Source organism: Camelus ferus, chromosome 3 (assembly GCF_009834535.1).
Source record: "Camelus ferus isolate YT-003-E chromosome 3, BCGSAC_Cfer_1.0, whole genome shotgun sequence".
Lineage (NCBI taxonomy): Eukaryota > Metazoa > Chordata > Mammalia > Artiodactyla > Camelidae > Camelus > Camelus ferus.
Window position 1 is genome coordinate 47445564 of NC_045698.1, and position 24036 is coordinate 47469599.

At 40.7% G+C, this 24036-nt stretch overlaps 1 protein-coding gene across 6 annotated transcripts in view; it reads left to right on the forward strand.

Moving 5' to 3' along the window:
• The window catches only part of PTCD2 (pentatricopeptide repeat domain 2), a 28997-nt gene extending 19197 nt beyond the window's left edge, over positions 1-9800 (forward strand). For 5 of the 6 annotated variants that reach the window (XM_006176693.3, XM_032473971.1, XM_032473986.1 and 2 more), the window contains 2 exons: positions 5268-5381; positions 8808-9800. In XM_006176693.3, coding sequence (XP_006176755.1) covers positions 5268-5381; positions 8808-9032 — 339 coding nt within the window. In that variant the 3' untranslated portion in view covers positions 9033-9800. The remainder of the gene's footprint in view (positions 1-5267; positions 5382-8807) is intronic. The other variant, XM_032473965.1, reaches the window with a different exon arrangement.
• The last annotated feature ends 14236 nt before the right edge of the window (positions 9801-24036 follow it).

A 24036-nucleotide genomic window follows, 5' to 3' on the forward strand; every position in this document is an offset into this window, starting at 1 on the left:
GTGAGGCAGAGGAAGCATCAAAAAAAAAAAAAAAAAAAAAAAAAAAAACCAAAACGGAAGGAATAGCACCAGTATATCGAAATCCAAGAATGCTGATAGCCCTCCTGGTCATGGCCTGCTGCAGGCAGCCCCTGTCCCAAAACCAGGCCCTTAAGCAGAAACTGCAGGTCAGCCTGGAAAGCTCTCAGAATGAGGCAGATCTGGGAGGCCAAGGTGGCAAAGGTCCAGAGGCCAGAAGTCCAAGTCATTTGGGCCAGTAAGCCAAAGAGAGTAGGAAGCCTGGTCTTCCAGCAGATGTGTATGTGTTGTGTCTTTTCTGCTTCCCACTGGATAAGGACGGCTCTGGGTCTCCAAGTGTATACCTGCTTCTGAGAGTACCCTGCAGGTGCACTCAATTCATGACTGGACAGAAGTAGAATTGCTAGGATTCCAGGTCGTTCACAGCATCAGGTAGGAGAAAAATACAGGAGAGCATGTGAGAGAAGTTTTATATGGATCATTAGTAGCTTTTCCTAGAGTTGAAGGGAGCATGGGGAAATCAATAAGGATTGATTGGTGGTGAGAAATGGAAGAGAGTGAGATCAGTAGGGTTTTAGTTTATTTTAGCTAAATGCTAGTACCATGCCAGATACTTACATTTGTCGATTTATAACACTGTTAGAACAATATTTCGCCATATTATACATGCAGAAAATGAAGATTCAAAGGGTAAACAAATTACCCAAGTTCTTGCAGCTAATTTAATAGTAGAGTCAGCATTTTAACACAAACAAAGCTGCTTGACTACAAAGCCCAGGGTTTCACGAACCCTTTGAGCCCTACAGAGTTAAGGGTCTCTTTTATCTAGGACTAGGACTAATTGCTCCCCCAGAATGATGAGAACATGGGACTGGATGTCAGAAAGTGAATCTTCTGATAGCGCACATATTCCATGTCCGTGAATTTAGATTCCTCATCGATTAAACCTCTGGCTATCTCTCACAGTTGTTATGAGAATCTAGTAATGGTTTTTATTTATCCAAATGTGAAAGTGCTCTGGTGGAAATCAAACATGAGCCTGCTGAGAGCTAAAGAGTCCACTCTCAGTAGGAGGAGAAATTCAGAGTGTGGTGAGTACACTCGTGAGCAAGAGCAGCAGGACAGCTTCTACCCGGGAGAGCTGGGAGGGAGGGGGAAACACAGCCGGTACCCGTGTGGTGGGATGGGCACGTTTTGGGCAAGTGCTCTGTAAGGATCCTTGAGTTGATCTTGAGTATGAATCACCCCTTCAATGAATTGGGTCACAGAATTATCCATTGCCCAGAAACTTAGAGAGCTTTATTGTTTAAAAATTCTCACTCAGGCAATTCTTCCAAAAGTTCAATATGAATTTCTCATATTTCAATATAAGCCTGTTTCATCTTCCTTCCTCAGGGATGGTGAAAAGAGATGGTTGCCATTCTCAGGTTTAATAATCTTTCAGATTCTGGGTCTCTGTTATTAGAGCAGGTTTTAAAAAAATAATTTAGGCCCTCGCTTCTCCAAGGCCGAGTCATCTACTTGGACCCCTTAAGGGCAATTTGTTAATTATTCAGAAACGGAAACCTGACAAGTAAGCTGAGTAGAGAGTCTGTTCCGTCAGTATTAGCAGAAATAAATGAAGTTGTTTTTCTTTTTTTTCTGATCTACTTTAAAAATTAATGCCTTATACTAAAATCTTTTCCTGCTGCCAGTTGGAATTTGAACTTACCTAATTTTTCCGCCTCAACTTAATTTTCATCAAAATTGCTCTTGCTGCCGATAAGACCCAGAGGGCCTGGTTCCCCATTTCCTGGCTAATGCATGCTCCATTCTGAACTGACTGGGCACATGATCTCATCAAGGCACGTGCATGCTGATCCTGCCCCTTCAGTCTAAACCCACCCATCACAAGAGAACTACAGCACCCTCCACTGCTGCTCAGAATCAAAGGACTAACTTCTGCTTCCAAACATGTCTAAAAGTAGCAGAGCCCAACGGAGAGTGGTTTTCCACTGATTTTACTTGTATTCTAATCATTTTTCTAGAAATCTAGATCCATTTTGGAATTGAATTACCTTGCAGGGGGATTGACAAGTGGTTAGTTTCACTGCTTTTATCATTTATTTGTAAACACAGGTGACTGTTTTAATGTTCCTTTCGCCTACTCACTAAGGCCACCCTAAAGGTCTAGCTCATGCTGGGAATTCTAGGCTGCAGAGGTCAGAAAGGAGATGAGACTTACTATTTCTCATAAATACCTTTGTGGCAGCATCTCACCTATATGTCCAAGAAATGTATTTAGTTGGAAGCAATGTAGACTCTAAAGAAAACAAGAGTCTGTTAGAGGCTTTCTTTTTCTTCCATGTAGAAAACCAGAGGCAGTCAGTCTAGGTCTGGTGTGACGTTCCATGATATCATCAGGGAACTGGCCTCCTTCTGTATTTCCACACCACCATCCTAATCCACATGACCTCCATCCACTACATCTCTGTTCCAGCAAGAAGTAGGAGAATGGAGGAGGACAAGGAAGTTGGTCCCTTTTAAGAATGTTTTGCCAAGTATCTAACCCAACAACGTGAACTTACATGTTATTGGCGAGAGCTTCATCCCATGACCACATCTAGTTGCAAACAAACCTGAGAAATAGAGTTTTTGATTTCCATATATGACAGCATCAGTTAGGGAGCTCTGTTATAAAAAAAAGGTGAAAATGGATATTGGTCAGAACACAAGCGTCTCTACCACACTGTGATATTCTTCAAATACAGCAGCTTAAAAAGAAAAGAAAAAAGAAATGCAAATTTCTCCACTTCAGGGGTTCTGTTCCTTTTTTTGGTCAGAGGTGTCAGTGACTTAACATTTCTTGAGGTCTCAGAAAATCAGAGAGGCAGGAAGTATGTGTTTTTTGAGTATTTTTTCTTAAGTAATATTCCCTCTGCTCCTTGCTAATTCAACATTCCTAGCCTTTCATTTGAAATCTGTAAGATTAAAGCAAAGTGCTGTACCCTGATTTAACTTTTTTAATTGTACCCTGAGACTTCAGTTTGAGACAAGCTCCTAGCTTTAAATTTTCTCTTTGCCTTTCATCAGTAACTGCCTTATCTATGTTGCCTTCATCAGTATGGTTCAAGGTATTGAACCTTGCTCTTGAAATCCCTACTGAATCAGAGATAGTTGCTAGAGGCAGGAGAGAAATTGGGAAAACTTAAGAAGAAAAGTTGAAATCTTCCAGAAGCACACCATTAACAGTTTCTAGCATAGAGCTCCAGGAGATTTATCCTTGTAAATTGTTAGGGGACCTACGTTCCCCTTCTCATTCACTGTCGTTGAGGGTCTCCTCAACAGGATGCCAGAATGGCAGGTGTGGCATCAACAAGGTAGACTTGTCCTTGCTCTTGATAGGATAGACCATTGCCAACCAAATCAGGACTGGTTTTTATTAACAAGACTGTTAAGAACTGTTAAGAGTTGGAGATTTACCCCAGATGCCAAGCTAACAAGTTAACCTGCCACAGTTTCATGGATGCTGGTGGAGAACACTAGACACTGAGAGATGAAGGACAGTTTATTACTCACAGCAATAGCAGTAGCCAGAGGATTAGCATTTTTGCATCAGTTCCTTCAGCCCAGTTCCTACAGAGTGACATGAAGAGGTCTATATGCTCCTTGCACACACACAGGGTGTATGTTAAGAGAGGAACCGTGAACTTGGGGAACCCAAATCTCTTATAATGGACAGTAAACATACCTGCCCTTTCTTTGGTTGAGACACTGTCTGTCTTCCCAGGCTGTTGGTTTTATAAACACCCTTGAAAATATAGTCCAGACTAAACCAGTCAGTGCTTCTGGCTGACTGTGAGAGACCCATGGAGTGTTCTCTCCTGACAAAGGATTTTTGCCTCTGCTCTACAACACTGAACTTAGATCCAGTCCTTTGGAGTTAGGCTACTTGGGATCATTTCATTCTGTTCTTCAGGACCAAAGATAACCCTCAATCCTAATCAACAAACACACAATGTTATAAGTGGACTACTGAGAGAACTTAGCTGGTTTGGTATAAAAAAGTGAGTATCTCTTCTGGAAGAACTGTATTCCCTAAAATGTTTCCTAAAAATGTTTATACCCTTTGACTTTGTAATTTCACTTATGGAAATCAAGTCTAAGAAAGTAATGAGCTGGGCTTTTTGTTTGTTTGTTTTTAATATACGCACATTTATTGATAAAATAAAGCATGGTATTGCTTTATTTGATGCATTATTTATATGATGGATTGCTATGCATTCATCATTAAAAATGAGTTTTTTCCTGAAATTTCTGGATGCTATGAAAAAATGTTCATTATATAATAATTCACCAAAAAGCAGAATCAAATTTGGGAAAATGAATATATTTGGAAGATAATACATGAAATTATAAATAATGGTTAACATTAGTTGGTGAATTCGAGTTATTCTCCTTTTTTTTTTTTTAAACTTTTCTATATTTTTCAAATTGTACCAGTGAACGTTGGTAATGGGTGGGGGGGGTGTTCTTTTTTCCTTGTGTTTATTTTATCTGATGGAAGGTAGTTTAGTGGTTTCATTTTTAAAGCCAAGTACAGTACCCAGTTTTGAAAGTTCTTTAATAGCTACAGTGTAAATATGAGTGCCTCCTTAAGGCTTTAACCAACCTCCACTTTATGCTTTCAACAACCTATATGCCTGCAATTTCCTAACCAAAAAACTTAAATTAAGTTAAATTGCCCCAGAGCCAACCTTATGAGATTGTCTGATTGTCATATTCTCTGAATCTAGAGGAAATAGGGAGGAAGAAACTAATAGTAATGTTTATTGAACACCTCTTGTTCAATATTTTATTTAATGTTTTATTTAATGTTCACAGTAATGTGAACATAAGTAATGTGAGATAAGGTATTTTCCTCATTTTACAAATAAAGAAATTGAAAGAGCAATTAAATGACCGGCTAGAGCCACTTAGCTAGTAATGGCCAGCTAAGGACTCCAGACCCCAAAATCCACGTTCTCTCCTTTTCTGCCCTATATCAAGTTTTGAAGTTTCAGTGTTTGATTAGCTGTTGGAAAACAAGTTTTGGCTAGCAGGCATTCATTCGAAGCACTTTTGAACTTGTGCAAGCAAATGAATGAGGAAACAGCATGACAGCAGGGTAGATGTCTATAACTGTAGGCTTATCTTACCTAACAGGGTGCATTTCTCAGGGATGATCACTGGCTCAGTCTTGTGTTTGCTTGTTTCTTCATTTTATTCAGATTATGATCCATATTGAGTCAAATATGTTGAAAACCCTAATAGAGATACTAACGGATGCTACAGAGGGAAATTTATCAAGATTTGTGAAGAAACCTGTGTTCTCAGAGGAAGTGGTGAGTGTGGGACTGCTGCAGAGATCACGTAAAGGTGCAAGGGCACCCCTGAAACTGTCCAGTGATGCCTTCATCCAGTAGGCCACCTCCTTAAAGCGACTGTCAGAGGCGGCAGCCTCCCTCTTGTTCCTATTGTAAGACTTCTCTGTCTGGGTACAAAGACTCTTTTCCTCTAACACAGTATATCCTCTGAAATTCTAGGAAAACTTTTTTCTTTTACATATTCTTTTCCCCACACTGTTTCCATGGATGTCAGTGCTCTCTCTCTCTCTTTTTTTCTTTTTCCTTTCTCCTCAAGCCTCCAGTTCGTTCTCCCCACTCATCACTCTCAGTTGATGACCCTGCCTCCTGTTTCCTGGAGGAAATAGGGCAGTCAGAGGAGAACTGCTCCACCCGACAGCTTCTTTGCCTCTCCCCCTCTGCTGAGCCTTCCCTCCTGAAGCCATGGTGACTGCACACACCTCGAGAGAGCCAGCTGCCCGGCTGTGCCTGGGAGCCCAGCCTCTGACCCACCCCAGGGCATCAGTCCAAAAGTGGGACTTTGCATCATCACTGTCGCCTTCCCTGTAGCTCATCCCATTAGCCAACAATAGGCTGTAGTATCTCTCATCTTTAAAAAAAAAAACAAAAACAAAAAAACCCAAAAACTCCCCTACTTAAACAAATACCAGGTGTTTAGATAGGAAGACTCTGCCTCGTCAAGTCGCTTCTTCCCAAGTTAATGTGATAATGGTATTTTTATTGAGATGTTACATTAGGTGGGTTGTTTTTGTTTTGTTTTGTTTTTTCTGTAGTGAAGGTTTAGGCAAACTAGCAAGAAGAGCTGAGAAAACCCTGAGAAAGAAGAGCAGGAAGAGGTGCTAGACTTGCCAGATATGAAACCATATTAAAGCTTCTCTAATTAGAACTGTGGTTTTAGCTCCTGAAGGGACTAACTAATGGAATGCTTTGCAAAATAATAAAATTAAACAAAAATGAAGAGAAAGGGTTTCTAAAAATTGAAAGCACTGTGGAACAGTTGGACCCGTGTGTCACACTGATGGCCTAAGCACACAAAGAGGAATTACTGTAAGTCACTTGAAATTTAGTCATTTGTACATTGCTAGTTATATATTACCTAACGGGGTAAGAAAGACTGTAAAGAAAGCATAAATTATTGGCAGCGATCATACTGTTAGTAAAGATACTGGAATTGTCATTTTGACTAATGGAGAGGGGCCTGTGGTTGGCCCTCCCTCCCTTTTTCCCCTTTCCCTTGCCTTTTATAGCAGGGTCCCGGCTGCACCTAAGGTGGTGGGATTGGCAGCAGAGGGCAGGTGGCCTTCCCAGCCCTGTCCCCCTCCTCAGTGCCAGCCAAAGGCTGACAAAAGGAGCTTGTCAGGAAAACTAATTGGATATGATTAAATTTAAATTGAATAGAATTAAATTTAAAGCTTCTTTCTATTTCTCTGTGTAGGTTGTGACCCATTCAAACTTTTTCGGAGTGTGTTTGGAAAGTAGAGGAACTGGAAATGTAAACCGGTTTTAAAGTACACAGCCGTGTGTGTGTGTGTGCACATACACAATACTGACACAATTTCAGTTTTCTCACTAGCACTCATGTCAATCAGTCCTTCCTTAGACCCGGCCTATCAATGCATTGGCCCAGTTATACAGCTAAAGCATCCAAACAAACTTCACATTGAAAAATACTAATTATTTTTATCTGATTTTTTCCCCCAAAGCCTATAAAGACTGATTTACTTAGAAAGCTCACCCTCTAGTTCAGTGTGCCCCCGCAGTTGTGAGACCAACTCAAGGAATTGCTTGTTGAGAAGTGAATTGATCCATAAAACTCCAGCAGCTTCTGAGCCAGTTCTAAATCTATTTGTGAGACTGCATGTGGAGTCCTACATTGTAAAACTGCATTCTACAAAAGCTCGGTGTAGTGTTTATACCACCAGTTACTGAAAAAGTCTTATGTGTGGAGGTAAGGTGCCAATATACCATCAGAGGAATGTTGAAAAGAACCACTGACCTTCTGCAATACCATGACTGAAACCACTCAAACATGAGCTGTTTCTTTATTAACTTCTTTTTTTAAGCCTAAATTAACAATGTTGTATCACCTCTTTTCCGCTTAAATTGTAGAATGGTCCTAATGATACCACTTAATATTTTTGTAGTGATTTAAGGGAACTTAATCACTTAGTATCTGCAGTGAGAGCAGGGTTACCTCCAGCTTGGCACACCTGCTTTGCTTCTTTGGAAACCATGTGCTGCTCCACATTCAGTCACTCCACCTTGAACAAGGGGACTAAACAAGCTTTTTTTTTTTTTTTAAGAGTGTTAGAAGTATTTAAACTTTATCTGAAGGTTCAGTGGAGACCCTTGTTAGAAAGGAAGTTGTGCAGGTAGCAGATAGGATTGTGATATATTTAGAAGATAACTAAAGGATTCATCAGGGACCCGGTCAATTTAAATTTCATCAAGAAATGTTAGATTGTATCATTAATAAGGACTGAACTAAGTAAAATGTTGATTTTAATCAGAAAGTAGTTTCATATTTTAATTTTGAACTCACCCATTTGTGTTAAATACCAGTCATATACTTGTGACTCTAATATGTATACCTCTGGTCTAGATCTCCTCCATCCCTCTAACTTGTGTATCCAGCAGCCTCTGGACATATCCACTTAGCTGTTTCACAGACCCCTCAATCTTGTCCAGCATGGGCCTCTTAATTTTCCCTCTCCAAAGCTGGTCCCCCCATCTTCCCCATCTCAGTCAGTGAAATCCTCCATCTCCAAGGTACCAAAGCCCAAGTTGGGAAGATTATTCCTCCCTTTCCCTTTCCTCTTCAACAGTAAATCCTTACAGTTTAATCTCCAAAATATACATTATATAATCTACTTCTGCATCTTTTCTATACATTTTCCAATCTAAACCATCACCTATTCTCATCTGGCCTATGATGGGGGCCTCTGGATTAGTCTCCAAATTCTTGTGCTCTCCAGTTCTCTACACAGCCTTTAAAATCTAAATCAGATCATGTCCCAGTTTGGACCCCCTGATGGCTTTTAGAATAAATTCAAAAAAACCATGAGCTATAAAGCCTTACATCATTTGGCCCCACCTCCTGCTCTTAACCTTAAATTGGACACACTTGATTCCATTGCTATTTGACCTCCTCTCCCTGGTATGTTTCAGTGTATAATATATGCTACTTGAATCCCTGTTTTATAAAATACCAGGTATGATTTTCAAGTACTAATTCTGAATGTTGTGTGCAGCTTGTGGAATCCCTTACAGTGCCCCAGTACCCTGGTTTTCACCACTTTATGTCCACTCTACATTTTTATGCATTTGTCTCTTTTTCTTGGAGGAGAAAAAATAGTGGGAAGAAATCTTGCAGAGATAGAATGACCTGCTCTTGCTTTTTTCCAGCTGGTCAAAGTGAGGGAAAAAGTGAAGGATGTGCCTGCTCTTCTGGTGAACTTTGATAAGCTCTACAGGAAACTGCACATGAATGGCCAGGTCACCACTTACACTCTGGATGCTCTGCTCTGCCACACTCCCAGGGACAGAAGATCCCACATGGTGCTATTAAACAAGAGGACAGTCAGCCGTCGGACCTTCCAGCCGCTCAGCCAGTCCCTGTGGGCTGAGTAACGCTGGGTTCAAACCACCCACTGGTCTAAGTTGGAGGGGCCCTGCTTCTAATGAGTTTTGGCTTCCTAGGAAATCAGGCATTATACTCCTGTGGACACTATACTACCTAACACTCTCCTCCTTAAATTTCCATGTTCACTGAGTACCTGGCATGCTGACTTGAGAAGTTAATATCTTGTGCCACTGTGAAGATCAAGACACCAGCAAGCAGAAAGCTTGGCTCCCGAAGAAAGGGGGCTTCCCCATGTAAACTGCTGAGGATCCTTGAAGGAACATAGTCATGGTCACCAGTCCAGCTTCCAGGACCAGAGCAGAACCCAAGAAGCACAAGCAGGAAGGAATTTCACAATAAGTGATCAACTCAGACTAATATTCGGAGGAGTAGTTACTTGCAGATTATACGCTTGCTGAATTCAGGAGGTCTAAGACCCTGTTCTACCGTCCTAGGAAAGAACCCAGGATTTTCTCACTGCTTCTGTCATCATTTACTGTAACAGTAAACTAGGTACTTGAGCTTTCATTTTTCCATCTGTAAAATAATAGTACCTGTGTGAATCTGCATACTGGTTTGAAATTTTCACTCAGGGTTCAGTAGGATCAAGAATAAGAGAAATGAAATGGTTCCTCAGGAAACTTTTTGTTTTCTCAGCAGAGCAAACAAAACCAGAATTTAACTCAGAACTGATAAATAAGCCAAATTTAAATGACTACCACCTTGGTCACGGGTAAACCATGTGCTTTTCAAAATAAATGCTGATAAAAACAACATAATGCTCTCTGTACTGCTTAGTTTTCTATGTAGGTCATAAATTTTTGGTCCTATAGTTCACCTCGTTTGTTAATGATTCTCTTTTCTCCCTTTGGATGTTTAATTTTTTTGTAAAAAGAAATGTGTCATGACAGTGGGTCAGAGCTCCCTCATACAGATCCGTCTCTGTCTCTTGACGGTTAGAAGCCCAGCACGTGGGGAGCTGTGTTTGAGGGCCTGAGTGGCGGTGAGCCTCTCAGCTGCTCCTGGAGTGCTGCAGACCCCTGACTCAGTGCTGCTTCAAGAGCCGGGGAACTATGACTTTCTACTTATTCTGAGGCAAGAACTGTTCATAGAACCAGAAATTCTAGAGTGGGAGGAATCTTCTAAGTCTCCTACTTAAACTGCCCCATCTTTCAGGTCAGGGAAATGACTGGTCCAAATTGGCATAACTAGTTTGAGGTGGGGCTGAGATTAAAACCCAGATTCCTAGTCTCATCCCCTTCATGCTGTACCACATCACGTCTCCTCAGAGAAGAAAGAGGAGAATCTACAGAGAGAGCAGTGGGGCTCCATGCCCAAGGCCACAGGCTCCCTCAGTCTCCTCATTAGTTAAGCAGGGGTAATGGTAATATCCACCTCAGAGACTTGCTGGGAGGATGGAATGAGGTAATAAATGCAAAGCAAGCAGAACAGTGCCTGGCACAGAGTAAGTGCTACATAAACGTTAGCTATTGTTACCACCACGTCAGTAGCATTCAGAGTGTCTGCACTTCGTTGAATTATAAAAACAAATGAGTTCTTCTTCATGTTCAGAAAGAATCAAAAGAATTTCTTTAGCCTATGCTCTGTGAAGCATTAACTTCATTTAAAGAAAATTCACTGCCATCATAGAATCTTAATTGCATCTCATGTGTGTCTGGTGTTTTGCAAAAGAGAAAAAAACATTTGAATTTTCTACCTTCAAAGTCTTAGGGAATAATAGGGCACATTTCCTGTCCCCTAACTTATCTTTTATCTTCTCTAGCATTCACAAAGAGCGTTCAAAGGCCATTATGCCCTGGGTCAACGTGGCCTTGGTGGTTACCTAACAACTATTCATTAGCAAAAAAAAAAAAAAAAAGAAAGAAAGAAAAAGAAAAATTTGTGAGCAATAAATAGCAGCCATGACCTTCCCAAGCTCTGCTGGTGGCTGTGGTTCTCTGCTAACTGCAAACTGGGGTCTTTGACTGAGGGGCAACTTAGTACAGAGGTACAAATGTGCGTAACGTTTACCCTGAAATAATAGACAATTCCAAAGGCTAAAACAAAAGCAACAACAACAAAGAAAAAGTATGCTCAGTATATACGGAGCATTTCATTCTTTAAAACTTGGTAGTTTCTTTTCAAAACTGGTGTTTCCTTGCAATCGGTAATTTGCCTAAAGCATCTACATACTTGTTGGTAATTTGCCTAAAGCATGTACGTACTCTGTTAATGGGAATATCTGATGGACAGACTATCTTATTCCCCAACTCTGTCATGTGCCTTTGTAGATTGTTTTCACTTATTGTAAATGTCAGTTGCTACAGAAGCCAAAAATCATGGTGAGTATAAAACAGGATGAGAAAGAGATGAAAAGATAGCTCCTTAGTTAGATGATATCAGGGTAGTGGTTTGGTTATCTATTGCTGTGGTCCAAAAACACTTCAGAACTTAGTGGCTTAAAATAACATTAGTAATGTTTCTGGCAATTAATACCAGGACCTCAGCTGAGGCTGGGGCCTGAACATCCACGCTAGGCTCCCTGACAGCATAGGTACTAGGGAGTGAGTGTTCCAAGAGGACCAGGCAGAAGCTTTGTCACCTTTTATCACCTAGCCTCAAAAGTCACATGGCTTTGATATGCATTTCTCTAATAATCAGCAATGTTGAGCATCTTTTCATGTGCCTATTGGCCATCTGCATATCTTCTTTGGAGAAATGTCTATTTAAGTCTTAAGCTCATTTTTTGATAGGGTTTTTTTGATACTGAGCTATATGAGCTATTTGTGTATTTTGGAAATTAAGTCACATTGTTTGCAAATATGTTCTCCAAGTCTGAAATTAAATAAAAATACAACAAGGTTATCATCTAACACCAATCAGAATGAGCATCATCAGAAAGGCTGAATAATAAATACTGGAGCAAAGAGAACTCTCCTCCACTGTTGGTGGGAATGTAAGTTGGTGCAGCCACTATGGAAAACAGTGTGGTGTTTTCTTAAAAAACTAAAAATAGAGTTACCATATGACCCAGCAATCCCACTCCTGGGCATATATCCAGAAAAGACAAAAACTCTAATTCAAAAAGATACATGCAGCCCTGTTTACAACAGCCAAGACAGGAAAGCAAACTAAGTGTCCATCAACAGATGAATGGATAAAGAAGATGTGGTATATATACACACAATGGAACAATACTCAGCCATAAAAAAGAATGAAATAATGCCATCTGCAGTAACATGGACCTAGAGACTATCATACTAATTGAAGTAAGTCAGAGAGAGACAAACATCATATATCACTTACATGTAGAATCTAAAAACAAAAAAAAGAAATGACACAAATGAACGTATTTATAAAACAGAAACAGACTCACAGACAGAAAACAAATTTATGGTTACCAAAGGGGAAAAGGAAGGGAAGAGGGACAAAATGGGAGTTTGGGATTAACAGATACCTCCTACTATATGCAAAATAAACAACAAGGATCTACTGTATAGCACAGGGAACTATATTCAACATCTTGTAGTTGGGGTGGGTATAGCTCAGTGGTAGAGTGCATGCTTAGCATGCACGAGGTCCTGGGTTCAATCGCCCGTACCTCCATTAAAAAAAGAAGAAAAAAATCTTGTAATAACTTATAAAAAAAGAATCTGGAATCTGGAAATTTATATATATATATATAAAACACTGAGTCACTATGCTGTATACTAGAAACTAATATAACATTGTAAATCAACTATACTTCAATAAAAAAATAAGTAAACAAACTTTTTTTTAAAAGTCACATAGCATCACTTCCACTCAAGTTACGGGCCTACCTAGATTCAAGGGAGAGAATATACATTCCACCTTTCAGCAGTGGGAACATCAAAGAATTTGTGGACATGTTTTAAAATACCACAGATAGTGTTTTCCAGGAAGCTCTTTAAACTCCTCCTCTCCCATTGCTACTTCCCTAATTAAAGCCATCATCATTATCAGTCATCAGTCTTTCAGCTCTTCACCCTACTGCAGCCAGAGTGAGGTTCTGAAGAAATTCATCCTCCCCCCATTTAAAGCCTGAGGGCTCCTCACATCCCTCTGGATAAAGCTCAGATTCTAACATGGCTTAGCAGGCCCTTCAAAATCTGGCCTGGGGTCTGCCCATCCAGCTCTGCCCAACTCCACACCCCTTCCCTCTTATTCATCTTTCAGACCATAACTTAGACATCTTTTCATCTGGGAAGCTTTCTGGAGCCAGCTACCCCCTCAAACCCAGACTAGGCGAGCTACCTACATGCCCTGTACTTCACTTAACACACTTGTCACACTCCTGTCATTGCCTGTTTTCATTTTTCACCAGATTTAGGTGCCATGTCTATCCCGTTCTCCACTCTGTGCCAGTACTCAGTGCCATAGGGAACACATCAGAGTATAAGTACTTACTTAACTCAGCATGTTTTTTTTTTAATTTTTTTATTGAGCTATAGTCATTTTACAATGCTGTGTCAATTTCTGGTGTACAGCACAGTTTTTCAGTCATACATCTATATACATATATTCATTTTCATATTCTATTTCACCGTGAGCTACTACAAGATCTTGAATATATTTCCCTGTGCTATAACAGTATAAACTTGTTCATCTATCCTATATATACCTATCAGTTTCTACCAATCTTGAACTCCCAGTCTGTCCCTTTCCACCCCCAACCCCTGGCAACCACAAGTTTGTATTCTATGTCTGTGAGTCTGTTTCTGTTTTATGTATAAGTTCATTTGCCTTCTTTTTTTTTTTTTTTTTTTTTTAGATTCCACATATGAGTGATAGCATATGGTATTTTTCTTCTCTTTCTGGCTTACTTCACTTAGAATGACATTCTCCAGGGACAACCATGTTGCTGCAAATGGCATTATGTTGTCTTTTTTTACAGCTGAATAGTATTCCATTGTAGAAATATACCACAACTTCTTTATCCAGTTATCTGTCAATAGATATTTAGGTTGTTTCCATGTCTTGGCTGTTGTAAATAGTGCTACTATGAACACTGGGGTGCAGGTGTCTACCATCTCATTTATATTACATAACGATGCTGGCTGACATCATGATCCCCCTGTGATCAGCATATTCTCTCCAGGCTATCAACTCAGTCCCACTTAACATTTAGAGTTGACTACAAGTTTTTGCCCAGTCCATTGTGTATCCTTTTCTCCTCTCACCTAAAATGCCCTCACTCTTTCTCTCTCTACCCTTTCCTACCCAACTCATGTGTCACCTCTTCCATAAGACATTCTCAAGCTGTAGAACCCATAGGGATTCTCCAATCACTCATTCACAAAATCCATACTGAGCAACTACAATGGACAAGGCACTATGAAAGGCCCTTAACATAACACAGGGAAAAGACTAACAAGGTTGCTTTCCCAAAGCAGAACATTTTTAGCCTGCTGCACTGAACTTAAGGACCTTTTGGCCTAGTCATTTGCTCTTCGCTTCTGCAGACAGTACTCATTACAGACTGATCAAAATCCTACCAAAGAATAGACTCAGTAGTGAAACAGACCAATCCTGGGCCATCTTTGCTGACAATTTTGATGATGACGACCCAAGAAATTAATACAAATTTGAACTAATTCATAATGAATTTTACTGGGAAATTATAATGGGGAGGTAAGGATTTATCTGCTACAATTCAAGTAGGCAAAACTGGAGATTTCTCTATTTCTTTGCAAAAATTTCTTATTCAGTCTCTGGTTATATGAAGAACTCAAGAGAGGAATTCATGGGAGACTTGATCTTGCTTGAAAGATATTTTTTATGCTTTGAATTTTTTCAGGTAAATGTTTGCTGTTTCTGGATATCTTCCTTTTACCTCTTTTCATAACCAGAGGACAGTAGAGAAGGCAGTGGTTGTTAAACTTTTAGCAAGCATGAGAGTCACATGGAGAGCTTGTTCAAACCCAGACTGCTGGGCCCTACCTCCAGAGTTTTCTAATCCTTAGATCTGGAGTAGGGCCCAAGAATGTGCACTTCTAATAAACTGTCAGGTGCAGCTGTTGCTAGTCTGGGGACTGTGCTTTTAACTACTGTTGTTGGAGGAATCTGTGTTTCTCTATGTATATGGGAGGGTCAGGCTTCAGATGCACTCTCTGGGTCCTCTCTGCTCTCTGCTGTGAGGACGGAAGAGCAGGGTAGTGCAGCCTTGTCCCTGACTCCTGAGCAGGTATCTGCTAAGGCCATGCTGGCACCCACCGCTAAGCTCTGTGCCTCTGCTCATAAGGACCCTTACTCAGATGTCGACCCACCCCAACCCAAGCCCTACACGGTATTCATTGAATCAGGAGTCCCAAGGCACCATTCTGATTTAAGATCAATGAAAAACATACCTACTTAGTGTTTTCAAGTTATACATCTATTCTTATAAACTAGGGCAACACATGGCAAAATGACACAGGGCTTGACAAAACTAACTGAAGATTCAAATTTACATTATAACATTTCTTCTGTGGAAAAAAGTTACTTGGGAAAATTAAAACTCAGTAGATAAAATAGCCATTTAAAAAAATCACAATGGCAGAAGCTATGATTAGTAAAATCTGATATGAATTATGCATAAAAAATATGTGGTGAACCAAATCATTGTGAATGGATCCCAATGGAAATAGTTCAGAAAAGAAAAATAAAAAGATTTTTAAGAAAGAAATTATTTGACTGTATTGCACAGAAAATTAATCAAGGAATTAAGCTGGATTAAATGGCATTGCTTCAAAAATATCTTCTGAACAAAAACTGAATGACATTGGTGTAATTCTGATTGAAGTACGTTTTATTCATTAACATGGAGTTAAAAACAAGGGGATTAAAAATGCCCTTTGTCCTCAAGGAGTTTGCATTCTGCCGGAGGAACAGACATTAAATGGATAACTACAAAAATGACCACATGACCACAACTGACATAAATGATCAGTCTGGGGGTGGGGGGGATACTCATTTCACCCTGTGGCATAGATAATAAGTGGTGTGTGCACCCATACACATGCACACACACACAAAAGAGGAGGACTTTGGTCTTTCACAGCACAACTGTCTGCATCACTCATTTTGGCACACAAAGTATAAGTACGAAGATTGTTGCCCACAATATCAGTAAACAAAGAGTGTTGGGCCATCAAGCCATCAGCCACTGCAGCTGCCTCTGACTGTGCACCCTGAGAGGATTCAGGATGGAAAAAGCAAGATACTGGCCCTAGATAGTTGAGGTGCATAGCAAAGAAATGATTTCAAAGAGCCCAGACTCCTATACCTTCCCATAAGTAGAAAAGCATTAAATCCATTAACTTGAGATGTCTGGTTTTCTTTAATTAACAGTAATCTTTTGATGTTCCGACTACCTGATTTTTTTGTTGCAAAACCTCCTATATATCCTGACTCCTCCCTTACCTCTTCGGAGAAGTCCCTCAAGGCTATCTGAGAGGCTGCCTCCCAGACTTAAATCCTCAGAAAGTCCACCGAATAAAACATAATTCTCAACTTTTAGGTTGTGCTTTTTTTTCAGTCAACAAGTATGCTGCCCTGTGTTGTTAAACAACTTTCTAAAGTGTATCTGTTGTCTTCTGAAAGATGAGGTATTCTACATTTATCTTGAATGACCCCAAAGTGCCCATGTAGCATAATACATGTACATATAACTGGGCCTTAATATTTTTTGAAAGAATGAACTAATTAATGGCAGGTTTTAGTTAATATGGACAGTCTGCCATGACTTGCTCTAAGTATTTCACAATTTTCTGACAAACCGGTCGCTCTTTCTATCCCAGTTTTACAGATGACAGAGCCCAGGCTTGGAGAAGGGCAACACTGGGGAAAGGGGCATGGGCCGACCAGTGCAATAACACACCAGCCCAAGCCTGTATCTTCCATGGGGTAGGTACCTCCTGGACTTCCACGCACAGCTAATCTGAGGCAGGAGTGATCACGGGGCAGGGGGAGTAGGAGGAGGTCATAACTTCCAGGTGAAACTTCCAACCTCATACTCCACCCAGCTGCCCACCTTGCTCAGGTGATCCTTCTTCTGAGGGCTGCTGCCTCCAAGGGCCTCAGAGGCACAGTTACCAGTGATCACAGGTGGGGATGGGGAAAGAAGGCTCAGAGGGAAAAAAGAACCCCACGCTTGGCTGCTGATCACTGCCCTGCAGCTGAAATCCTCCAAAGCTGGGTGCGTTGGGACTGGAGAAGGCCTCATTTAATTAGGCTCTGAGAGGAAAATGCACCAGGAGCCTGCGTCAGCCCGAAGGCGTCAGGGAATCCTGGTGTGTCACCTGCAGGCCTTCCTGGGAAACACATGGCCAGATTGGTGATGGTTACATCCTTCATCTTCCCTGATTCCTTTTTCCTGCCCCAAGTCAGGCCAAGCTGCTCACCTAGAAGAGCCCAGTGTTACCACATCTCTTAATCCCCCAAGTCTCCCTCACCCCCAGGCAGCAAGATCATCCTGTCAAATTACAAGTGACATCACAAAGAAGGAAGGCGTAACCTCCCACCAAGTGACAGCTCTACAACTGGATTCGACTTTGAATTCATGAGTGCGAGTCACATGCCTGGCAACCAAGCAGCAGAACCTCCTGGTGGGTCTGGATCCTACTGCACCCCAGGGGGACATGTTCCATGCCCATCAAGTTCAAGAGGATTCGAGTGACCTTCAGTTTCATGGCTGGAAATTACTGGATTAATATCAGGTAGTTTAAGGAGTACGTTCTGACTGTAGCAGATGCAGGATGACCACACGCACATCCAAAGGTAATTCAACATGAATGCCCTTCACCAACAAGCTCACCGAGAAGCCAGGAGAGAACCAGGCAACTAAACAGGAATACAATCGGGGTTTTTCAGATACATTGGTGCTCAGGTGACAGGGAATTCAACAACAACAACAAAAGGGCTCTGCATGATAGAGTTCATAAAAGAAATAAAAAAGCAAAGTAAGACTCACCATTTGTCAGACTTTGCAAGCACGTTATATACAGTATCTCACTTAGTCCTCAGGAAAACCTCACGTGGTACTGTTACCCCATTTCACAGATGAAGAAACAGTGGGTGAGCACACGTAGTCTGATGCCAGAACTCAAGTTTCTAACTCCGTCCCTACATCCCTGCCCAAATGGTGGCTGTGTGCGCGCATGCGCATGTCCACCCTTTTAGGAGACGTGGTTTATACTGTTGATTGAGCAGAACGTCAAAGGGGCCTTTGAGCAAAAAAGTTAAACTATACATGCCTACACATATATACATATATATGCATATGTTATGCACTCATATTTTATACACACACAAATACACTTACACAGACATAAATGTGTGTGTGTGTAGGTCTCTGGTTTTTCTCCAGTGATCCCTGGCCGGCTTTGTGCTTTTCTCTATTAGGATAGAGCTGAAGAACTTAAGAGTAAACAGCAGAGGGCGCCCAGAGTCACCATTTTTAAAAGGTGCTAGTTTTTAGAAGCATCTTCCATTTCTGGAATTCAGAGACAACAGAGGTCCACATTGCAAGCCGGACAGGAATCATAGCAGTAGATAGTCTTTAGAGAAGATACAGAATATTGCCTTCACTCAGATTAAAAATTATCCAGTGTAGAAAGGATTTTAGAAAAGAGAAAACAGTGAGGATGATCCTCTACAGATAATAAACCAATGCAAGTATGTGTGTGTGCATGAGAAACACATAGAACAGCTCCTTATGAAGGAAAAAAGAAGGTCCATTCTCACTTAGGAAAGAGTTTCCTCTTAAGAAGGAAAACAACGAAATGTTTGCCTTTATTTACTAAAATCACATTGGTATGTGAGAGAAGTGAAAAGGAATTCGGCTTTTAATTATTTCTATTGTCTTTCTACCCTACTCAAATCCATCAAATTTAAGCAACCTGACTACCTCTTCGAACACTATCAAGGAAGGTACTAAGTCTTGGAACTTTCTCCATTTAAGTGAGGGGGACTTTGGTATCCTGGGATTTATCACTGCCCATTTCTAGGAATAGGTCAAAGATAAAGTTTTCATTATCACGAACCTTTAAGGTACACTGAGACTTCACAGAGTACTAATTATTATAACAGGTTCAGGGGTTGGGATTCTCAGGGGTTGGTGAAAGATATCACTAACAGAGACCAGAGCCCTGGAGGAGGAGAATGGCAGAGCCCTCGCTCAAGAGTATTCATAAGTAACTCTTGGGACCCTCCAAAAGTACCTGGAGGAGATTCTGTGCGACTGGCTATCTGACAACAACTGATACAGGTGAAGGAAACCAACTGTTAATTACTCTAAATGTAACCCATTGAGTTGGTATGGCTTAGTCACAGCAACTCATGGATAAAGGTTCCCCAAAAAAGGCCTGGGGGGAAGTCCTACGGAAGATGCTATTCCCTACATATTTTCTATGATTTATCTCACTTATAAAATGACAAAATCCCCAAACACCTGGCTGATGGCCATTTGGTCAAACTCCTCTAGGAGCGTGGAGCTGAGTGGCCAGAACTAATTTCTCTATACGCTGTGTCAGCAAACTTTTATCCCATTTGGATGGTGGAGGTGAGGGAGGGCCATGTAAAGGCAGTGCTCTGATAGGTGGAGGTAACCTCACTATGACATGATGCCTGCGCTAAAGTAAAGACATACAAATGGCCAACAGGCACGTGAAAAAAATGCTCAATATCTCTAATTATCAGAGAAATGCAAATCAAAACTACAATGTGGTATCACCTCACACCAGTTAGAATGGACATCATTCAAAAGTCCACAGACGAATCTAAAAAACAAACAAACAAAACATAAATACAAAACAGAAACAGACTCATAGACATAGAATACAAACTTGTGGTTGCCAAGGGGGCGGGGGGGTGGGAAGGGATAGACTGGGATTTCAAAATGTAGAATAGATAAACAAGATTATACTGTATAGCACAGGGAAATATATACAAGATCTTATGGTAGCTCACAGAGAAAAAAATGTGACAATGAATATATGAATGTTCATGTATAACTGAAAAATTGTGCTCTACACTGGAATTTGACACAACATTGTAAAATGATTATAAATCAATAAAAAATGTTTAAAAAAAGAAAAAGTCCACAAACAATAAATGCTGAAGAGGGTGTGGGGAAAAGGGAACCCTCCTACACTATTGGTGGGAATGTAGTTCGGTGCAGCCATTATGGAAAACAGTATGGAGATTCCTCAAAAGACTAGGAATAGACTTACCAAATGATCCAATAATCCCACTCCCGGGCATATATCCAGAGGAAACTCCAAAATTCCAAAAGATACATGCACCCCAATGTTCATAGCAGCACTATGTACAACAGCCAAGACATGGAAACAACCTAAGTGTCCATCGACAGATGACTGGATAAAGAAGTTGTGGTATATTTATACGATGAAATAGTACTCAGCCATAAAAAAGAATGAAATAATGCAATTTGCAGCAACATGGATGGACCTAGAGATCATCATTCTAAGTGAAGTAAGCCAGAAAGATAAAGAAAAATACCATATGATATCACTTATATGTGGAATCTAATAAAAGAAGAAAGAGGACACTAATGAACTCATCTACAATACAAAAACAGACTCACAGACATAGTAAACAATCTTATGGTTACCAGGGGAAAAGGGGTGGGAAGGGATAAATTTGGGAATTTGAGATTTGCAAATATTAACTACTATATAAAAACAGGTTAAAAAAACAAATTTCTACTGTATAGCACAGGGAACTATATTCAATATTGTGTAATAACCTTTAATGAAAGAGAATATGAAAATGAGTATGTGTATATATATGCATGACTGGGACATTATGCTGTACACCAGAAATTGACACATTGTAACTGACCATACTCCAATCAAAAAAAAAAAAAAGAACTGGCAGTGTGAAGCTCACTCTTGCAAGATCTGTCTGGACAACCTTGAGAGCTGAGCAGTTATCCAGTGAACACTGATTGGTATGGATGGCAGTGCAGGATTCCTATACACCTGGCAGTCCACAGCCTTGGTTACCATCTAGAGTCAAAATACTGAACTTAGTGAACTATGGATCTGGCTCTAAAGTATAAATCTTTTATTTATATGGATCATTCAGGTCTGTTTTTTAATAGTTTTGCCTCCCAAACCATCTGAATTTCACATCTCACTTTGCAAGAGTTGACATAACTTATAAATCATTGATCATTTCACTCTGTTGTAATCCTTTTATATGCAAAACGCCTGGATAGATACAGAGGGGGAAACAACGGTAACCAGCACACCACTGCTACCTCCAAAGAGCACATCTCTTGACTTCATTTTGAAAATTCTCAAATAGGTCTGTGAGTTGGTTCTGGCAAACATGCTGGGCTGGAGGAGGTTGGGTGCAATTTTGCCTTCTGTTCAGTTTTCAATAAACCAATGTCATGAATTTTTTCCTCTTGAATTCTACTTCCCCTTTCTCCTTTCTCTGTTCTTCTATTTTGTGTCTTCCCCATCATTTTGTTAATGCTTCTCCCTTTGAAAAAAAATATTTTAGGTCCCTTTTTCGGGCTCCTTGGTGACGGAGTCTGGCTTCCTGTGTTCTCACTCTTTCACTCACTGACTCAGAGTGGAGGCTGCTTTACTGGAACTTAGGAGAAACTTGAGGTTTGCTTTCAGTCCTGTTTTCTCCCTAGCAGAAACTCTTATTTCAGGGGAGAATATCTGAAGAGGCCAAGTTGAGAAAAGCAAGTAAGAAGCCTAAAAACCGGGTTTCCTCACCAGCTGCCCTCGGGCTATGCTCTGTGGAATAGGAACAGGGCCATTTGGAGTTGCTCATCTGCTTCCCAAATACGCCTTCTGTGCCCAGCATCCTATGCAGCCTTTGATGTGAGTTAAGTCCCTCAGGGCATGGGCAGGATTAACCAACTAAAACTGTCTTTTACTGCAACCCAAGGTACATTTCAACTTTCCAGGTTTGTTCAACAGAGAACATTTAGCAAGCATCCATTTTGCCTAGCAAAAAGAGAGGACAACTTAAAAATAACAAAGTATGTTTGACAGTTCAACATTTCCAGACCCAATGATGAACTTCAGATCTAAGTTTAAAATTCAATTCTGGGAACAATCTCTCATTCTCTATTATAGGTTGGAAGATGCCTATTGACACAAAATTAATAATATTATACTATCACTTTTATCTTTATTATTTCAAGTTGAGGCAAACAAATTACCTTTGTCCACAGCAGCTAGGAGAGGATTATCGATTTTTTAAAAATATTTTCTTTTATTATTATTACTATTATTTATTTTTTAGCCTTTTTAAATTTTGGGGGTGGGGGTGGGAGGTAATGAGGTTTATTTATTTATATTTTTAATGGAGGTACTGGGGATTGAACCCAGGACCTCGTGCATGCTAAGCATGGGCCCTACCGCCGAGCCATACCCTCACCCTCTATTTTTGAATTGATCCCATTTTTTTCATTCCTAGAAATTGATGAATGAATAGAAGATGCTCAGTCAAACCTCTGAGTAAGAAGTCAAAGACTCTATGTATGTGTGATTAGGGAAAACTGTGCACCTAATGAAGTCAACAGTGTGAAAGGAATGAACCACGGTGCTCACGATGACTCAGCTGACAACACTTTTCGGTAAAGTCCACACTGTTTGGGAAGCACATTTTCAACCCTAGTGTCAAAACCTCCAAAAGCACATAGACAAGTAAAGGATGCTGGTCCATGATGAGTTTGTCCAGGGTTATTCTGGAAGACCTTGAAGTACTTAATGACAATGATGAAGATGCCTTTCACATCTTCACCTTGTCTATCAGACTAAAAAGGAAGGAGAGCCAACTGCTGAGTAGGCAGCCCACAACTGGATTGGTTCCAATCAAATCCAATAGAACCACATCAAGCTGCTGAAGAAATTTACTTGCTAACGACAACAGCACAGCAATGAAGCTTGAACCTTTGTTTCACATTCCTCGCTGTTACTAGGCTGTTGTGGCCCAGATTTTGAGAAATTTAACCTGCAGGCAAATGTGTGACAGGGCTTTCCTGGCAACCTGTGGTTCAACAAAGAATAGGAAATGAAAACCATCATAATTGCCACAAGGTTCCTTTTACACAAGTTTCCATAACTTAGAAAGGTGCCTTTTTTACTAACTCCCTGTCCTATTTTCCTCATCCATACTGGCCTGCATTACCTCAAAATAAGAAGGGGAAGTGCTTGTCTGAGGGGTGAAAGGTCTCAGGAATTGGCTGAGACTCCTTTCAGGGGGAGAAGGAAGGGTCACCCCTAAGAGTCTGCGCCCTTTCATTTGCCCAGCTGGGGCCCAGAAGCCTTTAATGACAATAATTTGCATACCAAATGTATCGAAGTCCTAGAAGGTCTCAAGAATACCATTTGGTTTATAGCTTCTTAAGTAACCTCAGCAGCACTTAAGACCAAGGACCATGACGTACAGCTGTGTGAGCTGTACCTCAACCTGGAACACTTGACACGGGGGCTGAGTGTCAGCTGAAATTTAAGGATGCACCTTTTCCTAATTCACCCACGTCCTCTTGGTGGACAAGTGGGGACTGTGAAAAGCCACCTTGACCCCTTCAGATTGATGGTGAAAACTCAGAACAGGTCACTCCCTGTCTCAAAGCTTCCGAGGGTTTCCCATTGCACTGAGAAACAATTTCAAGTCCACATGGTAACATAATCTGGCCCCCTGACCTCCCCAACCTCAGCTCTCACACTCTCCCCTTACTTGCATTACTCCTGCTACAGGGGCCTTGTTACTGATCCCAGAAAACCCCAGACACATTCCTGCTCCAGGGCCTTTGCACTGGCTTCCCTCTGGCTTGCTCCCTCACTTCATTCAGCTGTCTGATCACATGTCATCTCCTCCAGGAGGCCTTCCTTGACCACCTCATTCAAACTCCACCTCACCTCTTCTATATCCTTTATCCTGCCTTTTAAAAAAAGCACTCACTACTTGAATTTTATATTTATTTAGTATTTGTCTTCTCTCTAGAACAGAGATTGACAC